We start from the raw sequence: 24,429 nt of genomic DNA, 5'->3' as shown, positions 1-24,429 counted from the left end.
TTCCGTGCCCTTCCCCCTTCCGCCGCACCCGAGAACGAGCCTCCGCGCCTCCTCTCGTGACCGCCCGCCTGCTCGCTCGCAGACAGAAAACCTAAGCCAGCGCTGTCTCTTCTGCTATCGAATGGAGCAAATGGCTTCGATTCGGTGAAGGATCACAAGGAACCTTCGTTTCTTATGGATACTTCCGCCGCCTTCGAGAAGCCTCTCGAGGCGCGCCAGACTCCGCTCTTCATCGACCTCAACGAGGCTCCGCCGACGCCATGCGACACCCATACGGCAGAATCCCCTGCCTCTCTCCTTGATCTCGACGCCCGTGCCGTCGCCTGCCGCTTCCATGGCGTTCTCACGCCCGCAGCCGGATCCGCTGCGGACTTCCCTGGCGAAGCTGGCGTCGGAACTGTTCTGCTCCGTTGCGGTATCTGCGGCCTACTGGAGACGCGCGGTGGGACGGTTGTCTGCGACGGCTGCGAAACGGGTTTCCACGTGAGCTGCGCGAGGAACTGGCTGCGGCAACCGATGTCTGCGTTGGATGACTGGCTCTGCCATGAATGCAGCGAAAACAGGAGGCCCATCAAGAGGTGGAGCCTCGGTGCGGCTAGGTTGCTCGACATCAATGCTATGCCGCCTAGTGAGGGAGATTTTGAAGAGCTGCATAGTAATGGAATTGGTGGATGCGGGTAATTCTTCCTTGCAGTCTTCATCCATGCTCTTACAGATTTTTCCTCCAATTAGGTTATTTGTTAGTCGTAGCTTACTGTCCCCCAATCGTTTTGCACGTTGTTATGTTTTTCATGGGACTGTGGTCAGTTACCTTGTCTTGATCACGTGTAGTCTTTTTCATTCGGATTGCCGAAAAAGAAAGTAGAGCTGGCACGATGTTTCCTTCTCAAAATGTGGTCAGATATGGATTATATTTGTTCCATGTAGATGCATGCAACATTGGCATCATAATTAAATTTGCTAATTTAAAGAATGCTAACAGAGTCAGTTTTTATCCATGCCTTTCTATGGCAAAGAGAACACTGTTTCATTTTGCTATTTGTGAATTTTGTATTTGTGCATGGTGAATAACATCTGAACAAATAAAACATAACTCAGCTTATCATTGCAAGAAAAGTAAGCACCTTAACAGTAGTCAAGTTCGTTTGCATTTGTTGTAACAGAACAAATAAGGACTCATTGCCTTATTGGTTACTAGTTCATTTCTAACACATAGGTTCACTTTGATTTCACTTTTTTCATTTAGCTCCCTCACATGTACCCTTAATCCCTTGCAACATGTCAATGCATTCACTTCATATGATCAGTATCACATCTCCATCTCTTTTGGTTCTCCCTGCTTGAACAAACCATCATAGAACTCTCACTATGCTTCTGGATCACCTAAATCACATACCAATGGTAAGACAATCACCAGCAATCTTGATCTAGGTTGAATTTTGAGATGAATTTTGAGACTCACTTGGGTGTCTAGATTTGTTTATTCAATTTTGATAACATTGGTTGATCTTATAATTATTGGATTGGGAGTAGGTTGGAGGAAGAGGAAGACGTCATGTAAATAAATTATACCAGAATGAACAGGAAGCATATAATATCGTTTAAGTCTATTAATAATGTAAACATATAGATTGGATACTTTCCTAAAGGTAGCTGTTCAGGATAATATTCAAGTAGTCTGAATTAAATTTAAATTGGTTAGATGAGCACCTGCACGCCCAGTGTTTGAAAATTTTCATTTTCAGTAATTTAAGGAATAATAAATGAAGTTAAATATGTGAGTTTGTGACAGTTAGAGGGAGTTATTATTATTGATATTATTTTGTTTAACATAATTAAAAGTGATTTAAGGGAGATGAATATTACTAGTGATATAACTTTCATGGTTTAATGAAAGACTTGAAATAGCTGGACCAAAAGGTTTGTTGTTAGTGAAATAGCTGAACAGCTTAAGCTATTGGGTTAAATTAGTCAAGCTTAACAGAGTTTTATCGATGTTTGGGCATTTCTTTGCATTGTCTTTGAAGCTTTCCTGCATTTCTATTTTCTTACTCCTTTTTATGCAATGATCTATATTTTTCTATCCCAGTTTAGTTGAGTCAATCCACATGTTGGGCCTGGGCTAGTACTGTTCAATTTGCCTGCTAAGACATCAGAAACTCTTAGAATATACATGCATATATCTGTCTCTTTCTTAATAGATGAGTGGTTAGCTAATCAACTTTATAGCCATATGTTAGAACTTAGTTCTCTATTTCTTTCTCATTTTGGATTGCTTAGATAGCTATTATTACCATATCAGCAATAGTCATATGATTTACTTCAAGGTTTTGAGCTTTTAGTTGGAGCCGTATGATAGGACTTGGACACTTGCTTAATCCTATATTGATTTTGTAGTTTGGATTGCTTAGATAACTATTGTTACCACATCAGCAAGAGTCATATAATACACTTCAAGGTTTTCTTCATTTAGTTGTTTGGCTAATAGTTATAAACCGTCTTTGTTTGTTTGTATGGTTGAGTTTGACCTGGACTTTGTGGTGATTAAAATTATTACAAGCAAGAAAGTTAATTTTTATAATTGTGAAAATTAGAAATTAATGCTATATTTGTTCAAGACCCATTTTCTAAATATATTTAGCAATTTACCATTTTTGTATTTCAAGGACCATATTATGTACTGTATCTATGTTCTCTGTTTGTATTAAATTGCTGCATCCTTCATTACTTGAACTTCCATTAATAAATGACAATCACATACATTTTCTTTTGGGTATGTTCATATAGAGTATTAATGCAGTCTCTTTACATGAGCAGATTGAACAGCTCAGATGGAGCTAATATCAGTGTCACCTACCAATTATTTCAACATCATAATGTGGGCCACATAAGAAATGACTTTGATTTTGTCGAGGGCACCGAAACCACAGATGATTCCACAAGAACCATAACTGAAGGTACACAAATTTATGAAGCCATGCCATGGTTTTACACAGTTATATCAGTTTTCACGCTCCTTTTTTGGTTTATCCTGTCAGTGATGAAATTGGGGAGCATACAGCAGCTATTTTTTTTCTGCAAACAATATTGCATTCTAACCGAAAACATGTCTATTCAGTGTTTAGATTAACCATTTATCTGAAATATTTTTATCTATTTGCCTCAGAAGAAAAGAGGTTTGGTCAGGTGCATGATTTATCTCAGTACTTTGGCATGAAATCAAACTTCACTTGCATTGAAGTTGCTGAGAAAAGTGATGTTTCTGGGTTAGTCCATAGAGCTTTGCCTCGTCGAAGAAAAAGAGACCCTGCAAGAACCTGGACTGCTACTAGTTCATCCGAGAATCAAGATAGCATGAGGGCTAGCTGTGGCGGAGAGCCCTCTTCTGATACTGAGGTGATGGACTCTCAGTTCATTGATTTTAGGAGATTGTTAAGAGCTTCAAATGCTTATGCAGACGAAAATAATGACCTTGGCTCCAAAAATTTAATTGTACGTATTTTCATGCCTCAGACATTACCCGCATTGATCCCATGGGATATATTTTTCTCACTATTTAAGATCAGAAGTTTATTTAGTGGGGATTAGTACTTTTTGCATGAGTTGGATAAGTATGTCTGCGATGTATGCAACACTTCTCCATATGTTATGCAAGGGCTTACTTGTGTTACAATTGTGTTGCTACTTATGTTGGATAATGGAAATCATATGATGCATTGTCCTAATTATAGTGCATTAGTAGCGTAAGATAAAATGAATTAAACATATTGAGTGTAACAAAGAGGCAAAGAGCTCTGGTAGTAGAGGGCAAGTACTTTAGTTTCCTTATATAAGAACAAAGTAGACGTATAAAATTGTGCAAACTATAGGGGTATTAAATTAATGAGTCATACCATAGAACTTTAGGAAAGAGTAATAGAAAAAATTAAAGAAAGGAATCACGGTGATCGAAAATTAATTTGGATTCAAGATCGACAAAAGAAGTTATACATCTTCTCCGACAACTAATTGAAAAGTATTGGGAATAGAAGCAAGATTTATATATGATATTCATTGACCTAGAAAAAACTTATAATAGAGTCCTAAGGGAAATTATATGGATAATTCTAGAAAAAGAGAGGTGTTAGTGCAGTGTATAATGACAAGAGTGAAAACTTCAGATGATTCACCGAAGCATTTTATATAAAGATAGGGTTATATTAAGGATCAACTCTAAGTTTATCTTTTTATACTAATAATGAGCGAACTCACTTGATATATCCAAGACACGACACCGTGATGCATGTTGTTTGCAGATGATATTGTTTGGTAGATGAGACGCGTGAAGGAGTAAATGCTAAACTCGAATATTGGTGGGAAACACAGAAAGTGAAAGGTTTTAGGATTAGTAGAGTAAAAATAGAATATATGAAATCTAAGTTTAGCAATATTAGACGTAATGAGACAATTGTTAAGATAGAAGATGACGAATTGTTGAGAGCTTTAAGTATTTAGGATTATTTTTACAAAGGATGAAGGTATTGAGAGATGTCTTACATGCAATACAAGCAGGATGATTGAAATGAAAGAGCGTGTCAGATGTTCTTTGTGATCTTAAAATACTTTTAAAAGTTAAGGGAAGTTCTACAAAACGGTGATTAGACTTGCTAGGTTATATGAAGCTGAATGCGGGGCTATGACTCGAGCACATGAGCAAGATGAGACTTGTAGAGATGAGTATATTAAGGTGGATATAAGGACATATGAGGATGGATAGGATAAGAAATGATAACATTAGAGAGAAAGATAAGATCACACCTATTGAGGAAAAATTCCAGGAAACACGTTTAAAATGTACTTAGACGACCAATAAAAAAGACTTGGTTAACAACAATAAAACAACAACAACCAAGCTTTATCCCAATAGGTGGGGTCGGCTAGGTGAACAATAATAAAGTAAGATAAAATTTATTTAAATTTTAACGTAAAGGATTCATATAGCCGATCTCACCTATTGGATAAGATTTGATTGTTGTTATGATTGTTGAGTGTAACAAAGAGAGCTCTTTCTGGTGAGGAAATATAGCCATTCACTTTTCAATTTTCACTAAAAGTGAGTTGCTATTTTTCTATGTGACTAAAAAGGTTATGCAAGTTGACATTGACAGGTGTTCCTAATTCTTGACATATTGATATATATGAAGCTTTTCCATCCTTGTGGCAAAAGGTGACTCGCTCACCCCAAATGCCCCTCATCGCCGACCCCACAGTGAAATGAAGGGAGTAAATCATGGTGACCAAGCGACCTCTTTAGGTGGAGGAATTTTATTCCCTAAGAGATTGTCCCAGGGATTCAATCCTTGTTCCCTTATGGTAATCTACCACCCAAGTACTAACTCGGCTATATGCCCGTTGGGGCGAAGCTTTGCCATCCTAGACCTTGATGTTAATACATCCCTGTATCATCAATTTTGATTCTCCATGGTTATGTTATTGATATATAAGTGCATACCTATATTAATGCATTCATGGCTTATTCACAATTTTTGTTCAATTTCTTCATCTTAGGTTTAGGTTGTGCTATATTCAATGGATCATTTACCTAATATATACTTGTGCATAAACATCACCGAATGTGTTGCTTGCTTTCTTCATGTTGCTACTAGATTTTTTGTTTTTAAACATTCTTGTACTACTTTTCCAGGGTTGGCTCCCGGTTCAGTATGAGGACTTCTATGTCCTTTCTTTTGGAAGAATTGATTTGAGGATGACATACCATGACAGCAGTCAGATCTGGCCTGTAGGGTATAGATCAGTTTGGCATGATGAGATTACCGGATCACTTTTTGAGTGTGAAGTATCAGATGGTGGAAATTCTGGACCTGTTTTCAAAGTGCAAAGGCATCCATGTTCAGCATCGCCACTTCCAGTTGGGGAAACTGTTCTTCACTATAACAGTTCTAGAAAATCTGATGCACCAGAAACAACAGAAAGTAGCATGATCTTTGAGTCTAGCCTAGAGCTAGATGATGATATTTTAATACTTCTATCAGATCCAACATATGCAGATCAGGAAATGATATCGTGCTTCAATAGTAACTTTCATGGAATTTCACATGAATCCTCCATGCACATGGATGCACATGAACAACATGCTATACATCATGTGGATAACTGCTCGGAAGAGTTTGAAGATTCTTTAAAAATAACTTCTCCAAGGGATGAAATTGGAGATTTTTATGTGGAAGGAAGATCGTCATTATCAGTATGGAAGATGGTGTCTCAAACTTTTGTTGATTCATGCCAGGAAGCCTATAGGCAGTCAGGTTCTCTGAAGTTCTTCTGCAGACACAGATGCCAAAGAACACATTATTTTGGAGATGGAAAACAAAAAACTCTAGATTATCCTGCTGCCTTAGGTAAGTTTTGCAGTCCTTCTGGTCCCATCAATGTACCACAAGTCATTCGGAGTGACGCAGAGCTTGATTCTTCATGCAAATCACTTGCAGAGTGGCTAAATCAAGACAGATTTGGATTAGATATAGAATTTGTACAGGAAGTGATTGAAACTTTTCCTGAATCACATGCATGTGCTGGTTACCAGTTTCTAATTAACAAGTTAGATGCTTCAAAGTTGATGACTGTTGCTAGTGGGGCACTCCTAGCAGTACAAAGGAATGGTGGCAGAGGTAAAGATAAAGTTTTTCCATGTGGTTTATATAGAAGGCCGACACTATCTCAGCCACATGATTTCACCGATGAACACCAACTAACTGAGCGCCAACCACCACCAGGAAAACCTTGCAGCAGAAGGCTTCCGCCAGAGCTGGTTGGAGATGTTTATCAGGTATCTTTAGTCTAGATGCAAATAAAAATGTCTGTCATCTGAGACATATATTTCCCCCTATTTTTTTTTCTTTTAATATTTCCACTAATGCCTCCCCCCTCTATGAACAGATATTTGAATTTCTATGTCGTTTTTATGAAACTTTGGGTCTAAATGAACCTCCAATGTTTGAGGAACTTGTGGAAGAACTTATTGATCCCTGGCCCATCGATTCAATGTACGGGGAGAGGGAGAAGTTGGAAAGGGAAATTCAAGATTATGGGGAGTTGGTTGCAAAATCACACGACACTTTAACTAGTCAAAATTTGCTACCGACACGAGGGGCTGACACACAAGCATTAGATGTAAGTCCATTTATGTTTATTCCAAATGAAACAGCATCAGCAAGGGAAGCTGTTCAAGCTAAATTGGCATCACGTACTTATGGCAGATGTACTGGTGTTAGATTGACTAAGGTTCATACTTCACTGCTGAAACTTTTGATTGGAGAGATCCTTGGGAAAGTTACTTTTTACATGGATCCAAATTCTGATGCTAGAGAATCAAGATCTAGACGTGGACGGAAGAAGGATCTTGAGAACACAGTTACTGCAAAAGACCCCAAGACTGATATATTACCTGCCAATGAATTTACATGGCCGGATTTGGCCAGGAGATATATCTTGGTTGTTTTGTTCATGAATTTTGTTATGGACTCCCCAGATATCTTTGCTCGCGAAGGACTGAAGTTGATCCGCTGCTTACAGGGTGATGGCGGTGTCCTTTGTAGTTCCCTATCAGGTGTTGCTGGTATGGAAGCTGATGCAGTGGTAAGAAAGCCATTTTTTTAGATATAAATGTTCATGGAAGAACTATCTGAACTTGCTCCATTGAAAAAAAGGCGACATTAATGTTGATTTCAAAATCTGATCAAAAGGATTCATGCGTGGAAAGTTTATTGCTTTGATGTTTGGACTTGCATCTAATCCAAATTAAAAATGACTACCATATATGTTAAAAGTACATAAATGAATTTGAAAAGTTTACAATCACAAATAACTATGTGATAATTGATAAGTAAACACACAACAACAACAAAACATATCATATTTCACACTACAACCTGCAAGGAAACACATAACACAATAAAGCACATGAGCCATAACAATGTATATTGAATCAAACAATTAAATAAATAAGCATAAAATTCATAAATCCACATTGGCACTTTGTAAGAAAACACAACAATATCAAAACAATCAAGCAAGTCCTTTATTAGTGTCATATTACAAATGAACCAGTTTCTTAAATAAAGCTTTTAAAAATAAATAAATAAATAAATAAATAGACACACATGGACTGCCTAGGCTGCTTTTTAGAAGATCCGCTTAAAGGGGACTGCTTATTGGCTAGGTGAAGCACAAGGTGCCTGTCTAAACTGTTTTTAAGAACACTAAACCCTGCCATTTTTTTGTCTTTGTCTTACCTGAGTATTTTTATGTTAACTTCATATTACTAGGACGCTTCAATTTTTTTATATGAAACTCTGTTTACGCCCAAACTTTTTGAATTTATTCTTTGTATTTCCTTCAGTGCAATTATGATACTTTTTAACTTTAATAATCCAACTTTGTTTGACACTTTAAATTAGAACATATCTAGGTTTGGCATTGCCATGGTTACAAGTCACTGGCACCACAATTTGTGTATATCTTACCATACACTAGGGGGACTTCAAATGCTTGAGATATAGAGGCAATCATTATAACTGGGTAGAAGTCTGTTTGTGGCTTCTAGATATCACTTCTGCCTTCTGTTTTCTTGTATGTAATGATCAAGAATCTGTGGATTATCCTATTGTACTGCAATTATTTCTTAATATGCTTTCACTGAAAGCAGATTTAAGCCACTGCAAACTACAATAATAGTCGTTCCATTGAATCATGATTAGACATTTATACATAGCATGGAACACATGTATGCAATATTTTATTAAGTTTCTAAATATGTGAAAGAAATTTATTTTTTTTACATGAATTCTTCCTGTAATATTAAAGTGAAGGTTTTTCTTTTCCTAGACATTCTCTAATATGCTAAATGTATAAAAAACATTATATCCCCACTTTATGATAGCCAAATTTTGTTTTATTCCTTTTATAAAATATGTACTATAGCCATTCTGTAACAGGAAAATACTTTGTTGTTAATCAGAAATTTGATGGTTTGTTCATGGGCGAAAGTATGGTCATATGCCAACTTATCGACCATACCAGCTTGACCTTTTACCAATGTGCAGTATCCCTCCTAACTTGCTTAACTAACCAATAATCCAAATAACTTTGCTTGGTGATAACACCTACCAAATTGATAACATTCTGTACTGGTTAAAGAGAGGGATTGATTTATTTCAGTTTCTACTTTCTCAAATATTTTTTTTTTGTGTTTATGCTATTATTATAATTTTTTTGTTGACATTTTAAAGTTAGTTTGTACACATTCATGTTTCATTTATAACTTACCAACCTAACTGAACCTGGTATATGCGAATTGAGAATTAAATAAGTTTGAAACATGTGTTATATATTTATTATATAAAAATCATGTTTAAATTGATTTGTTATTTATTTGGTTCTTGGGATTCCTTATACTTTCGTGCCTATGCAAATGTTTGTGTGTCATTGATAGCCGCTTTAAATTAGTTTACATTTAAAATTTAGTTTGCGCAATTCCATGTTTCACTAGTAACTTACCAACATATTGCGGATTGAGAATACATGACTATGAAGTCTCTCATTTAAACTACCTTAATTTTTGTTTGGTTCTTGGGATTCCTTGTACGAGTGTCAGTATGTAAATGTCTGTATCAGTAAATACTTGTTATGTATGGAAAAAAAATTCATATAAATTACTTTAAATTGAATAACAAATGCATGCTCTGAGTTGAAAGTCATTATATACTTCACATCATCATTTGTCTATTTTTGGGCCATTAAATCTGCATAGTTACTTTTTACCAGCTGATTTTCTTTGCATTTAAATATAACATATGGACCGTTAGATATTCATGAGTAATCAATGTTATTACACTGCTAAAACATTTTTTCAGTTCAATAATTAAATTATAAATTTCTTATTTTGACTCAGTCCATTCTCAGCTGCTTGCAGAGGCTGAAATGCAGATATCTGATTCTGGAAAGCAGAAACATAAAGTCTCGATAGTTGGGCACAAGGATTCTGTTGCAGATGGAACTTCTGAACCTGTTGTACATGGAAAAAATCTTCCTGAATGGGCATTACTTCTAGAACCAGTGAAAAAGTTGCCAACTAATGTTGGTACAAGAATAAGAAAGTGCATTTATGATGCTCTAGAACATAATCCTCCAGAATGGGCGAAGAAAGTTTTGGAGCATTCTATAAGTAAGGAGGTTTATAAGGGGAATGCCTCGGGGCCAACTAAGGTAATACTTTTTTTTTCCTGTTTTGTGTGTTTATTCTATTATGTGCCTAATCAATGTATCATCTTTTCTTAACAAGTTTATAATTATGTAGTGTCAACCCTTGCCATTTGTTATTTATTGTTTACTTGGTACAGAAAGCTGTTCTTTCTGTCCTAGCTGAGGCATCAGGTGGAAAGCACCTTCATAAGCCAGAGAAGAAAAGCAAAGAGAAAAATCCTATATCATTGTCTGATGCTGTTATGAGAAGATGCCGTATGGTACTCCGTCATGCTCTTTCTGCAGATGAAGAGAAAGTTTTCTGCAATTTGCTTGGGTCTCCAATGGCAAATGTCAATGATAATGAAGATGAAGGTATTCTTGGATTTCCTGCTATGGTTTCTCGCCCTTTAGATTTTCACACCATTGACTTAAGGTTGGCTGTTGGGGCTTATGGTACTTCACACGAAGCTTTTCTAGAGGATGTTCAAGAGGTATGTCCAAGTTACCTGCTTCCTTTTGGTTCAATAGTAAAAATTATGCCAGGTAGAATCAGTTTTAATTATAGATTGGCTGAATGATGATTAGTGAAGTGGGCATCTTTTACCTGGACTTTTGCCATGTGAATGGAATTCTGTTGCATTGAGTTGTCGCTGCTTCTCCCTTTAACTTGGATCGTTGTCAGTGCATTGGAACACTTTTCCCCTCAGGTTCATGAATATCTTGCATTAGAAAATCTTGTATTCTAAGTAATAATAAGTACTGATGCTAAAAGTAAGGCATGACTGGTATAGTTATTGCAATTCATGCTAATTCAGAAGTATTCTTCTGTTACATACATGCATTTCAAAATTCATCTGCATTGTCCAACTTCCTATTCTATTTGCAATTTTTTGATATTTGATTTATGAGGAGGCTATAGAGCCCTTGAGTGATAAAAGTAAATACCACTCTATATGGCTTGTATATTTGTTAGTTCTATCTTCTCTTGTAGTAATGATTTAAAATTTTGAGCCGTGTCAGAGTTTCGGTTTATAACCGGAGCAATACAATTTTGGTATCTTATCATCTTATAGCCATGGTACTTTTTTAAATATAAAATATATTATTTAAAAAATATTTTTATTAATATTTGATTGTTATAGATGTGTACTATTGAGTTTTATTTGAGATATTGAATGTTGAGTTTAAGTTTTGATATTATCTTGTGAAATGTTTGATGCTTATGGAGTAAAAGTCGATTTAGGGTTGACTAAAGTCCACTAAGTAGATATGATCCTAATTTGAATCAATTTAAAATTAAACCAAATTTATATAAAAATAATTTATTTTATTAGTAGTAGTATATTTTATAAAGTTAGAAATTATATTATACTTAATTTTTTAAATCTTTTTTAATAATTTGCCTCCTATATCCTTAAAAAAAAAATTCTCTATGTTTACCTTGTAGATGTATGAAGAAGGGAAAAGATAATCATCCTGAAAGGAGGGTTTTTTTCCTCTACTTACTTACCTTGTGAAGAGATGAAAGTGAGGAAAAAATTAACCATCCTTGAAGATGTTAAAAAGGTATTTTTTTCTCTTTGTTTACCTTAGTGGACGGATAGAGGGGAAAAAATTTAATGAATAAAGAAGGGAAAAAATTAATGGATGAAAGAGGGAAAAAATTAAGAAGAAAGAAAAAATAAGAGGACAATTACCTATTTAAAAAATAAAAAATTCAGTCTAAAACTAGAAATTTGGAAGGAAAAAAGTAAAAAAAAAGGAAAACAATTTTTTTAAAAAAAATTTTGCGACCCCCAAGGTCCGGCATCCATTGTGACCCTAAGGCGGCTGCAAGGCCACGGCGGTACTAGTCAGTAGCGGAACAATAAATTTCGCATGTGTCGATCTGCACGGGTCGGTCCTTGAAACGTTGCTTGTAGCTAACATTATTATACAAACGATGACCATTATTGCACTTTCTACTTTTTGCATTATAACCCGTGTAAGAATTTAAGTAGGATCTATACTTTATAATAGGTGTAAAACTCAAGTTATTTAATAGTGATCACATATTGTGCATTGTTTAAAAATCCCATTTTTTTTAAAACATAATCATGCAGATAAAATTTTTGATGATTAAACCTGTGGTAAGTGACGATTGCTTTCTCTTGATAGGTGTGGCATAATTTATCAATTGCTTATAAAGACCATTCTGATCTGATGCAGTTAGTTGAGGAATTGTCAGTGAATTTTGAATCACTGTACGAGAAAGAGGTTTGTTAGTTGTTAAACTTCTTTTTTACTCTGTCACATTGAAACTATTGTGACACTCAAGTATAACTTTTTACCTAGAAATGTCTTCTTAGCATGCTGATGTGTCAATGCATCTTTTACTTATCTAATTCTAACTTCTAAGAGAACATACTGAGTTTCAAATCTAGTAATTTTAGAACTATGAAAATCTAATTGACGTTTCTAATGTTGTTTAACAGGTTAAATTTTTGGTGTCTTAAGTTTTGTGGACTATAAAAATATTTCTTGATGCCTATTGCTAGTATTTTTTTTTTCAGTGCAATATTCTTACATGTTTATGGTGTTAATATTCACCGTTAAATTATCCTATGCAACTCTATTGTTGACATAGCTCAAACACATGGTTTGAAATTTTTTTGATCTTAGTTGGCTGACAAGGCTATACCCCTACTGTTTCAGTTAATTACTAAAATCTAATACTAGTTGGCATGGGCAAATTATCTTGTTCCATTCATGTCAATTGTGCTATTTTACCATGCTGACACTTGGCGCACTTTAGCTTTGTCAAAGCTTGTTGAGTTGAATTAAGATAAATTCAACTAATGTTGACTAATCTTTGTTAGTTGAGATGCTTGTTACATTTTTATAACTTGTTTCTCTAAAAGCTTTGTTTGGTTGACTATCTAAATGCTATAACGATATTTTTAGAAGTAAACAAGTGAAAGGGGGCAAACAAGTACATCTCATTTAAATTCATCTTAGTATGCTCCTATATATGCCAATGTGTTTGGAGTATTGACACAGTAGCATACTAAAAATTTTTAATTTAATTGACTATTTGATTGTTGCATTCTTATTTTTACAAATAACACCCCTAACTGGAAGCGGAATTAAAAGAGTAACAATCATCTAAACTAATCTCTACATCTCATGCTGGAGCATGTTAGTGTTTCCATAATGTAGTACAATAAAAATTTTATTCGATTGAACTATCTAATTTCTATAGGCGTATATTATGCAATAAAAAAACTTAGTGAAAGGTGATTAAAGATGTATAATGCATCAAAAATTGTCCCAGATCTATAAGAATTTCTTTTCACTAAATTCTGCATGATATTTTTTAGCATTTTTCCAATGACATTTTATCCTGTATATATATGTGTGTGTATATATATCTATGTTCATTTTTCTACTCTTTTATATACAAAGTAGTTTAAATTTATTAAATTGATTTTTTGTATGGATGTTCACAATCTTAGATCCACTAAATTTTTTATACTTTTTTTAATTCCTAAATTTACTTTGCATCGTACAACATATGAATACCTTCATTGGATGTAAATATTCCTCCGCTTTATGTTTGTATAAGACTCAGTTAATTTGAACAAACAACCTGAAATTATGTACTTCTGGTATTCCATGTATGACTTCTCAACTTTTCCTCTATAGGACGATGGAACTTTAAAGTTATTAAAACCATGGATCAAAATTTCGTTCTGTGCCGCCTGGCACGGACAAAATTTGTCGTTCCACTTGACACACGAAACCGACACCCACTTTGTTTCGTGCGTCGCTGTGTTCATCACAGCGGCGACATGAGGAATCGCGTCCCGTGCATCGCCAGTGAGGACGTGGGCGTCGCCAGCGAGGACGTGGGCGTCGCCAGCGAGGACGCGGGCGTCGTCTGTCGGCCAAGCGAAATCGGCACGTCACGCGCGCGTGTCTCGAGCAGCAGGGAGGCGTCGCTAGACTCTTCCGGTGTCGACAGAGGCGTCGCTGGATGCCTTCGGGGTTGTCGGAGGCCTCCGCGGGGCGTCGCAATGCGATGGTGGAGCCGAAAGCATCGCGGGACTCTTCCGGCGCCGTCGGAAGCATCGTCGGACGCTTCCGGTGCCGCCGAAGGCGTCGTTGGATGCCTACGGCGGCGCCGCGGGCGTGTGGGGGCACGCGGGCGTCGCAGGGCGTACGAGCGGGGGAGCAGGGTTACTGTGCAAAACTAATATTACACTTTAATAAATCAAGCAATTCTCATTCCCAAGTGTGATATTTTAAAGTGATTTTTATAAACCCTAATTAAATTATCCTAATAAAATATAAAAAATATATTAAAATTTTAAAAATTTAATAAATTTTATTAAATAATATTCTGAAATTGTTTTTTATGTTTAAAATTTTATTTTAAAATTTTAATTTTTTTTTTAAAAAAATCTAATTTTTTTTAAAAAAATTCTAAAATTTTTTATAAAAATTCTAATAAATCAAATTTATATTCTGATTAAATATATATTATTTGAATTATTAATTAATTAAATAAATAGTTAATTTATATAATTATTATATATAAAATAGTATTTTATATTAATTTATATAATTATGATTATTTAATCTGGACATTGGAGAACTATAAAGGTTATGTATCAATTTTAATTTGAATTATTGATAGTTCAATTTTCTTTAAAGAAAAATATATTTAATTATTTTTTTAACAATATTAAGTTGTTTAATAATGAAAAACTTATATAAAATTAATATACAACTTATTTTTAAATTATACATCATAAATATATTTATCTAATAATTACTATATATAAATAAAAAAAATACCGAAACCGTATCGGCACAGCACAATACAATACCGAAACTGTATCGTTTTGGTCTGGGACTGAAACCTCGGCACGGGTCGAGATTTTAAACCTTGATTAAAACCACAACCTTTTTCTTTCATTCTTTTGCTTATATTCCTATAAGAATGATGTATGTAGATGCATATTCTGTATATTACTATTCACATTAAGGTAATTATTAGTTTTCAAATCTGAATACATGTCAAATGCACAGGCCTCAAAACTGGAAGTTTTGGACCTGCCTTTTATTTTTTTCCTTCAAAATGCATATTGTTTTGCTTTCAAGTTAACTCAGTGAAAATTTTCTTTTTTTTGGATGTTGTTTTGATTCTGAAGGATTATTATCATGCAAACTCAACATTTTTGTTTCAATTTGTGTGTGCATTTAAACTTGTAGGACCTTTTACCACCTATGTTCAAAATCAGCACTCCGTATTTATTATCTTTGCTTTTCAACATGCTTAGAAGGGGTTAAACTGTTTGAAGTGTGTTCTGTCTTTTACAGGTACTTACTCTAGTGGAGAAAATTGCTGATCCTGCTGGTACTGAGTCTCTGGACCCTGTAAAGCAGAAAGAATTGTATGATATTCTTGCAACAAGTGAAATGCTCAAAGCTCCTTGGGAAGAGGGAGTTTGTAAAGTCTGTGGCATTGATAAGGATGATGACAGTGTTTTGCTTTGTGATACTTGTGACTCAGAATACCATACATATTGTTTAAATCCTCCTCTTGCTCGGATTCCAGAAGGGAATTGGTATTGTCCATCATGTGTTAGGATTCAGTCCAAAAAACAAGATTGGAACCATCATACACTTGTTAGCAAGAACACTGAGAGAAGATATTTGGGAGAGGGTAATCGTGCTTTTCAAGAGGCCTTGAAACAACTTACATGCACAATGAAAGAGAGAGACTATTGGGAATACAGTATTGAAGAGGTTAGCTTATGTTTATCTCTTTCAAATTTGCATGCATTGGTTATACAACTTCTTTTTACACTCTGGTTCTCGGCCATGTTCATGATAACTATTTCTTAAGCTACTATAAGCATATTCTGTAATAAGAGAAACCCCCAGCCATGGTGCCGCGGTAGGACATCCAGGTTGTCACCCAGGCACCCGCGGTTCGAACCCCAGCTACGGCGTATTTGCAGGAATTTTTCCTTCAAATGAGGGGCGTAATCGAAGGATGCTGGGCTTCTGGGCTTCTGGGCTTCTGGGCTTCTGGGCTGCCGCCGCGTGCGCTTCCTGATTTACCCAGGGATAGTCAATGAGGCTAACTGAGATTATCATTTTTTGGCTGGTGGGAAACTTCCGTGGAGCTGGGCCAGTCACCCTCAGGGATAGTCAATGAAGCTAACTGGAATTATCATTTTTTTGACGGGTTAGCGGGGGCGCTGGGGGCGAGTGCAGTCGCATTTTGCCACCATGTGATAAGGGGCACCTACTTATTTGTTTCTTTGTTCTTTATGCATGATTCAGCAAGTAATTAAATTTTTAATTTGTTTTTGCATTTGTACATATTGAATGACACAAATTTAGGTTCATTTTTCATTATATTGGCCTGAAGTTATATCTTCTTTATTTCAAAGATTTGTATGCTTAATATGTTTCCAGTTGCATGCAGTTGAGATTTCTGAACATTACCTTATTTTGTGATTATTGGTTCATGTTTTTATATTTTTAACTGGCATACATTTAGCTTTCTATTTTCTTTGCTGACATTTTTTGAACATCCTAAAAGTAAATTGAATAAGATATCTGGCATTATTTGTTTTCCTTTTCTGTTCATTATATCCTCATCTAAAATTTCTCAAATGTTTCAAGTGCAGTAAATCACAGTTGTAAATGAGATTCTTTTGAAAAAAAGGTGTTATTCATGGATATAATATTGTTTTTCTTCTGGATTGTGTTTCTTTATGCTCATTTAGTTGTAGGAGTTGCAGAACTATTTTTAGGACCTTGAGCTGTCTACATTCTACAGTTTCATTTGGATTTGAAAACAACTAAATAAGGAATATTATTTGAGGCAATTATGCAATTAATACCTAATACTTGGATGCTTCATTTACCTACACTCCATGTTGACACTGCTCAACCCCTTTAATCTCCTGTAAATTGTTTTAGAATACTTGGATCTTTTACACCTGTGTTGGATTACTTGTAGCCTGAGTCCAAGTAACATGGCACATAATATCACATTGAGACCAAACAAACCTCAGTCGAGTTCAGTTTGGATGCATTTTTAAAAGCCTCTCTTCATAGTACATATAGGCTGTACATGTGTGATTACCCTCTTGCATACCATATTTAACTTTATTTGTTTTTGCCTCACTATTAGTATGTGATCTTATCTCAAATAAATCAAGGACCAATGAACATTGAGTTAATGCGACATCAACTATCTATTACTGAACTGTCTTATTTCTTCCAATCCTTACTTTTGCATACCTCCTCATTTGAAATTAGCCTTTTGCTGGCATCCTTTTTGTGCTTATCTAATTAGGTTTGGTACTTTCTTCCCCTTTGAGCTGACATTTTTGCTTAGTTTCTTTTTGAGTTGTTATGGAAGATTTTACAATTATGTATCTGAACAATAATCTTGATATTAGCTTGTGCAGTATCTGTCTGAGTATATTATTTAAAATATTATGTTAATCTTAATGGATGGCAGAGAATATTGCTGCTGAAATTTCTGTGTGATGAGGTGCTGAGCACTGGACTTATTAAGGAACACCTAGATCAGTGTAATGAAACGTCAAATGATTTGCAGCAAAAATTGCGAGCACTAGTTATGGACTGGAAAACTTTGAAATTCAAGGAAGAAATTTTGTCTTTGAACATTGCAAGAGAACGTACTAATAAACCTGGCGACAGCCCAAGGGAAGAGGAAGAAGAAATTGCATCTGCTGGGCTAGCTGAGTGTCAGCGGAATGTCAGTGACACTTCTGTAGATGCTGATACTGGTGTCATTCCTGAAACTTCAACAGTGGAGTCCCCTGTTGGACAGGATGGACAAAATGATTTCAGAAAGAATGTGGATCAGTTTTCTAAGAGTATGATTGATGCTCATTCTGATCATGGTAGGAAAGTTGAGATGCAGTCTGGTGATCAACATACTCTAGACAAGGGTGCAGATTCTGGTAATGCACTCTACACTGTTTCACTTGGTCAAGGAAACCAAATAAAACAAGATAAAGGGCTATCACTAATTTCTTCTGACCAAGAAGGTAAGGAAGGAAAGGAAGAATCTATTCGTGGTTTTGATAATGAAACTGCACGGAGAGGGTTGCTGGGTGATGACAGCAGCATCTGTGAAAGACCTGATGTGACACAAAACGTTGGAAGGCCAGTAGTAGTACTTACCCATGCAGACACATCTCATGGTTCTATTATGGTCACTCATAGAGGTACAGCACAGGATAATAATATTTTAAGGACTAAGAGGCTAATCAATACATCAACAGAGTTTCTCTCCTCCAACCAAGGTGATGTAAACCAGGGAAACACCAATGTTTCTCATGCCACATCTATTGAGAACAGTCTCAACAATCTTGAACTGGATACTTTAAAGAATCAAATTTCACATGTGGAGTTGTCAATTTCTAGAGTAGAATCTCAGCTTATGATGACATCTTTAAGAAGGGATTTTCTTGGAAGGGATTCTTTTGGTCGATTATATTGGGCTATATGCAGACCTGGTATTCGTCCTTGGCTGGTTGCTGATGGAAGCACAATGGTACCAGAAGAGAGTAGTCGAATGGAAGAGTTAAGCCAGCCCAAGGGTAATGACCTTGTGGATATGGTCTCCCCAAGTTCAGCACCAATGTCTGGGCCAGGTGGATCTGATGTATGTAGCACATCTGCATGTGGTTCGCAAAAGTTTAGCTATTATTCATTTTCTTTGTATGAAAATGACAATGATATTCAGGAAATTACTAGTTGGCTGACCAGTGCTGACCCTAAAGAAAAAGAATTGAAGGACAATATCTTGCACTGGCAAAGAATACTACACCAAGTATCTAACATCATTTCGAATGACTCTCATCCTACTTCAAAATCCTCCAATAGCAAGGATTGTATGGTATCTCGATGTTTAACTACAAAGGCTGCAATGATTCTCGAAGCCAAGTATGGTCCTTTCTTGGAGCTGGAAGCAATTGAAATTCCTAAGAGAAAAGGTAAGAAGGGAAAACCAAGTCATGATGAGAGAATGTTCAGATGCGAGTGCTTAGAACCTGTATGGCCTTCTAGACACCATTGTTTGTCTTGTCACCAAACATTTTCAACTGAAGTGGAGCTTGATGGACATAATGATGGAAGGTGTACCCCAAATAATACTGGATCTGATGAAAGCAAAGAAAGCAATGATCAATCAAAAGTTAAGGGAATAAGGTCTGAAAACGTTAGGGGAAAAGACAATCATGAGGAAATTGATGTTGGCGATTCATCAGAGAAATTTTTTGAATTCAACTCCAGTTTTGTTAGACTTTCAAGGACAACATGCCCATATGACTTTGACTTGATCAGCAAAAGGTTCATAGTAGAAAACTCTAACAAGGAGATAGTGCAAGAAATTGGTCTTATTGGGTCCAATGGAATTCCATCCTTTGTTCCTTCAGGTGCTTTCTTTTTGAATTCAGGAGAAGAGCTGAGCCAAAGTCTGAATTCTAATGTTAATGGGAGCACTGCTTTGTCTTTTTCTTCAGGAGTACAGTTCCTACTACCTAGAGGGAGGGGTCGAACAGGGTTAAATATAACTGAAGATGAAGTTAGAAGAGGGAATGGACATGCCAGCACATCTCAGAATGCTTTTGATAGTGTTAATGATGAACAATCTCAGAGAATCAAAAGATCTACTCGAGGTATTGGTAATGAGGGAGAAGCATCCTCCATGACCAGTAACACTCAGCATGCTGGAATTAGCAGTGGATGCACAGTTCCAGAATCATCATTGAAACCTGTAGTTGGGAAGACATCTGAAATTCTTAAGCGGCTCAAGGTTAACTTACTTGATATGGAAGCTGCACTTCCAGTTGAAGCACTGAGACCTTCAAAATTAATTTTGCAAAAAAGATGTGCTTGGCGCACCTTTGTTAAATCTTTGCAGTCCATATTTGAGGTGCGTTAGTTAAGAAAGCAATTCTTGTTGGAGTTTCACTTGCTTTTCATTTATTGCCTTTGAAGTACTTGCCTGTTCAAAGAAAATCCTTTGGCTCTTAGGATGTTCTCAGGTACTTAAATTTTATGCAACTTAGTTGCTTTTAGATGTAGATTTGCTTTTAGATGGTACACAGAGCAATCATATTATTTACAGTTTTTTTACTTATGCTAGTTGGAGATCTTTTGCTGAAATTATGGTTTTACTGTGCTCTATCCTATCAGAATCTTCCATGCTAAGCACTGCTCTTATGATCTTTCTGAAGACCCTTTATTATTTTATTGTTTTTCTCAATAGTTTGCAGGAACATTTCATGTGTTTATCCTTTGGGCTTTTCCTAGTTCACTTTAATATTTTCTCATAGGATTATCAAAATGGAATATTTTGAATCCTTGCTGAAACTATTTTCATTGCTTGATGTCCCAAAATGGTTCCAAATTAGTATTTCTTATTCCTTTTTCCTTAAGCTATTTACAAAATCATATTTGAGCAAATTCTTCCTTGTATACACTATGGTATGTGTGTGTGTACAGTTGATTAGTTACTAGGAGTCCGCACAATTTGAGTAATGCCTGGTAAGTAAATTGATCATTGTCCGCTGTGGTGTGTGCAAGAGGATGATTCCTTATTTGATAGGGCTTCACAGAATGCTGTTCCACAGACATCAAATGATGTATTCATGCAGATAATTATACAATTTTGTAGAATATCACATTATTCTCTTTTGCCTTGCATATGTTATATGGTTTTACATCTATTTAATCACTTCCCTGTAAACTGTTAATGTCACATCAAGGATTTGCTTAAGTGAACGCTTCAATATTCTCTTTAAGGAACAGAGTTGTTTAATCCCGAATGTTAAACAGACAAGTGGTCATGAAGAAAAAAAAAAGAAAACAAGACAACTGCCTCATTGTCCTAAGTTTACTATAACCTCTTTTTCTTTATTTGGTAATGTTAGATTCTAATCCTGTACATTTTCTTGATCGCTGATATTGTTAGGTAGTTTTTTCCCCTTGAAAGATTGTCTAGCTATATTTATTAAGGCTAGCTTTAAAGGGTTCGTAACTGTAGTTAAGGTAACCAAACTGTCACAGAAGCTTCTGGAGAGCTTAATTTAACTCCTTAAGCCACTTTTATTGGTTTATTAATGTGACTATTTGATTTTTATACCTTTTTTAAACACTAAGGATCATACAAAACTTTATTTCTCTTTTGGTCTTTCCAGATGATTCAAGCAACAACCCTACTTGAAGGTATGGTTAAAACGGAGTACCTAAAAAATGGGTGGTGGTACTGGTCCTCTCAGACAGCTGCTGCAAGGACATCAACGGTTTCGTCGCTTGCTCTTCGTATTTACACTCTTGATGATTGTCTCACCTACACCAAGAACCAGGATCCTGGTTCAAATACCATAGAGAGTGATCCAAAGCCGGCAAATAAGGCAGGAAAGAAGAGGAAAGATATGGAGACATGAAAATGAACACTCTGAAAAACATATAAAAGAACCCAAGCATCATGGATGTGGCAGATTTTACATTATACAATCTGTCATCAAACTTATCAGGCTTCATGATTCACAAAAATATGAACTGGAAGATGACATGCCTTAATAGTGCCTGGATATTAGCTCAGACCTTGTTTCAAAAGTAAAACTGTCATCATTGGCTTGATGTTTGTCTGGTTCAAAAAGGGTAACTGAGATAAATTTTTTTGCTTTAAGGATGTAAATAACCAAGTTGAAATCATTTTGAGGAGATTGACTCGGTGGTTATACAAGATACAAATTTCAGTGAACATTAGAGATATCATCCGTTCTAATTTAAGTCATAAATGGCATTAACCAATTGTTTCTTTGTCTCTCCTTCAGGCACATGCCCATGCACAATCTCATCTATTTTATGTGCAATATGTTTATTGGTAAGACATTGATGTAGGGATAAATGATTCTTGCTCTCCTTTTCAGCAATGAGGCACTTATCATCATCTGGCCACTTCTTGCCAACAACCTTCTGCACAGCTAAGTATTTGAGCCGGTGTAATTAGTTTCCTCTCGCAGATCAATAAAAATTTTCAGTTTCAGTGGTCTGTGTATTTTCAGAGACTTTGTGTCATTAGGAATTGAGAAAGCACATAGCAAACAGTGTTGTTTAAGTTCTTCCTCCGTTCGTGTTTCCACCAACTTCTGTAATATAACAAAAGATTGTTGGTATAGTGTTGCCCTGCAAATTGTAGATACTGATACAGACTGCAGCTAGAGTAGTCGCATTCATAATAGCTGTGTGCACTAAAACTTTAAATAATTGTGTAAATGTTTGGTCACAGGAAATTGATGATTCATTGTGATTGTTAGGCATGTCATGAGGTAACTGCTAGATAGAACACACAAAAACTATCAGAAGGTAGCAGTTTCAGGTATGCCTGTTTACTTGTATGCAAATTTTTTTGTTGTTTTGCAATTGTTGTTGTGCTTATGCTCATGACTTACGTTGCTAGTGAATTAAGATTCCTAACCTTGCATTGCATAGTTGTTGACTAGATCTTTTATCCTTCAACTTTTTTTATCTTATTCTGCTAACTGATAAAATTCAGCAATGCTTCCCTCATGCCTAACAGCATGCAAAATTATAGGAAACAGCAACTCTCAGAGTGTTCTTCGAGTGTTTTCTTGTTTAGTGAAATTTTGTTTTACAAAATATTTTCATGAAATTCTCTGTTGTTGGCTGTGAGCTCTCTGATTTTTCAGGCCTCTTTGCTTTGCATCGTTGATCATAAGCCCTTCTCTGCTTTTTGTCCTTGACAGTGAGTGAGCCTCCATCATTAACTGAGTCCTCTTTCAATATTTGTTCTGGATGTTTACCCTTTGTTGATAATTGTGATCTCCCCTCTTCCCTTTGCCCTCAATTATGATGCCATCTCCACTATTTGTAGTTGATTGCGAGTCAAATCTTCACCCTATTTGTCGTCCGTGAGCAGTGTCCTCCGCCTTTGCGCTCTTTTGTCGATCCTGTGTTCCTCTTGTTGTTTGTTATCATTCATTAGCACCCTTTATTCTCCATCACTGTCTGTGATGAACCCTTCTATGTAAAGAAGATATTTCGCAGGATGAGAATGTTCTTTTCAATGAAAAAAATTTCCTCAAATATTGTGCCATGCAAGCAACATTTTATGTTAAGCGAACAACCTAAATGAGCTGTAGTAAAAAATACTGAATGTCCAATTTATATAATTATAACTGAATATGCTTAACTACACTGATACTGTGTTGATTAATTTTGATACAATTTTTTATTTTGTCATGTGTTTGTGGAAAAAAAAGTCAGAATATCTGTTTTTTTTTTATTATGAGTGGCCATATTGGTTTCAAAGGAGTAGAGGGAGATCTGAATTCTAAGGTGAGAATTCTTCTGGCCATTTTGATCTTACGAATTTGTTTGGAACTGGCTCATAGCATCGCAGGCCCGTCGTAGGTAGCAACTATGGTTCAACTCAGAACGAGTGATGGGTGAATCACAAGGCTGCTACATTCACCAGTAGATGGCCGCACACGCCATGCTTTATCAATGAAGCGACGATAGGGATTGAATTCGCCACTAGGCGGAGAAGCACCTCGAAGTGGAGAATGAACACCGGAAAAAGGTGTCGACTTTGCGTTGGTTGCATGCCATCGCCTCACGGTCACGACCCTCTTCCTTTCCCCTCTGCTAAAACAAGGAGGATGAATTGGGGGCTTTGAGGATGATGAGATTGATTGTCTCACGTTGGATCCACTCACACTCTTCTGCTTCTCGCTCACTGTGAGTGTCTTTTGCATTTCTATATTTCGATCATTTTCCCCTTTCTTTTCTAAATTTAAGATCAATGTGTTGGATCTCTATCCACAATCTGCCAGAGAGACAATGATTACTTATTTGTCAAGATGGTTTGAGCTGATTATCTCAAGCTGTCGGCCTAGTAAGCCAATCGCCAACTTCGTCCAAACTCTTTTGAGACGTCACTGGTAGTTGCACGAGTTGAGTGGGAATTCGATGTTGAAGCCGAGTGCCCGAGACAGCCGATTGTTGATTCGTCAAGTGCTCAAAGTGCCGAGTCGATGAAGCCAATGCTGAAGGCTCGAGACAGATGCCATACAAACCCGGAGCCTGAGTTCGAGTAGATTGCATGAGGACAGA

At 36.1% G+C, this 24,429-nt stretch overlaps 1 protein-coding gene across 4 annotated transcripts; it reads left to right on the top strand.

The window, feature by feature from the left end:
- On the top strand, positions 1 to 22,014 carry LOC122009237 (methyl-CpG-binding domain-containing protein 9-like). Of its 4 annotated transcripts, none has more exons than XR_006119511.1 (11): positions 1 to 677; positions 2,818 to 2,957; positions 3,167 to 3,492; positions 5,684 to 6,826; positions 6,937 to 7,635; positions 9,961 to 10,263; positions 10,398 to 10,733; positions 12,400 to 12,498; positions 15,607 to 16,035; positions 17,771 to 20,330; positions 21,486 to 21,616. XR_006119511.1 is itself a non-coding variant. In XM_042565318.1 (11 exons), exons 1-11 carry the CDS (start codon positions 175 to 177, stop codon positions 21,732 to 21,734), a joined length of 6,579 nt encoding a protein of 2,192 aa, XP_042421252.1. In that variant the 5' UTR covers positions 1 to 174; the 3' UTR covers positions 21,735 to 22,014. The 4 variants fall into 4 exon arrangements, 3 of the variants coding, with proteins under 3 accessions (XP_042421252.1, XP_042421251.1, XP_042421253.1); XM_042565318.1 differs by having other exon boundaries at positions 3,167 to 3,396; positions 17,771 to 20,218; positions 21,486 to 22,014; XM_042565317.1 differs by having other exon boundaries at positions 17,771 to 20,218; positions 21,486 to 22,014.
- Positions 22,015 to 24,429: the final 2,415 nt, after the last annotated feature.

This window comes from Zingiber officinale, chromosome 8A (assembly GCF_018446385.1).
Source record: "Zingiber officinale cultivar Zhangliang chromosome 8A, Zo_v1.1, whole genome shotgun sequence".
NCBI lineage: Eukaryota > Viridiplantae > Streptophyta > Magnoliopsida > Zingiberales > Zingiberaceae > Zingiber > Zingiber officinale.
Note: the sequence above shows the minus strand (reverse complement) of the source record. Positions and strands in the feature narration are given on the sequence as shown.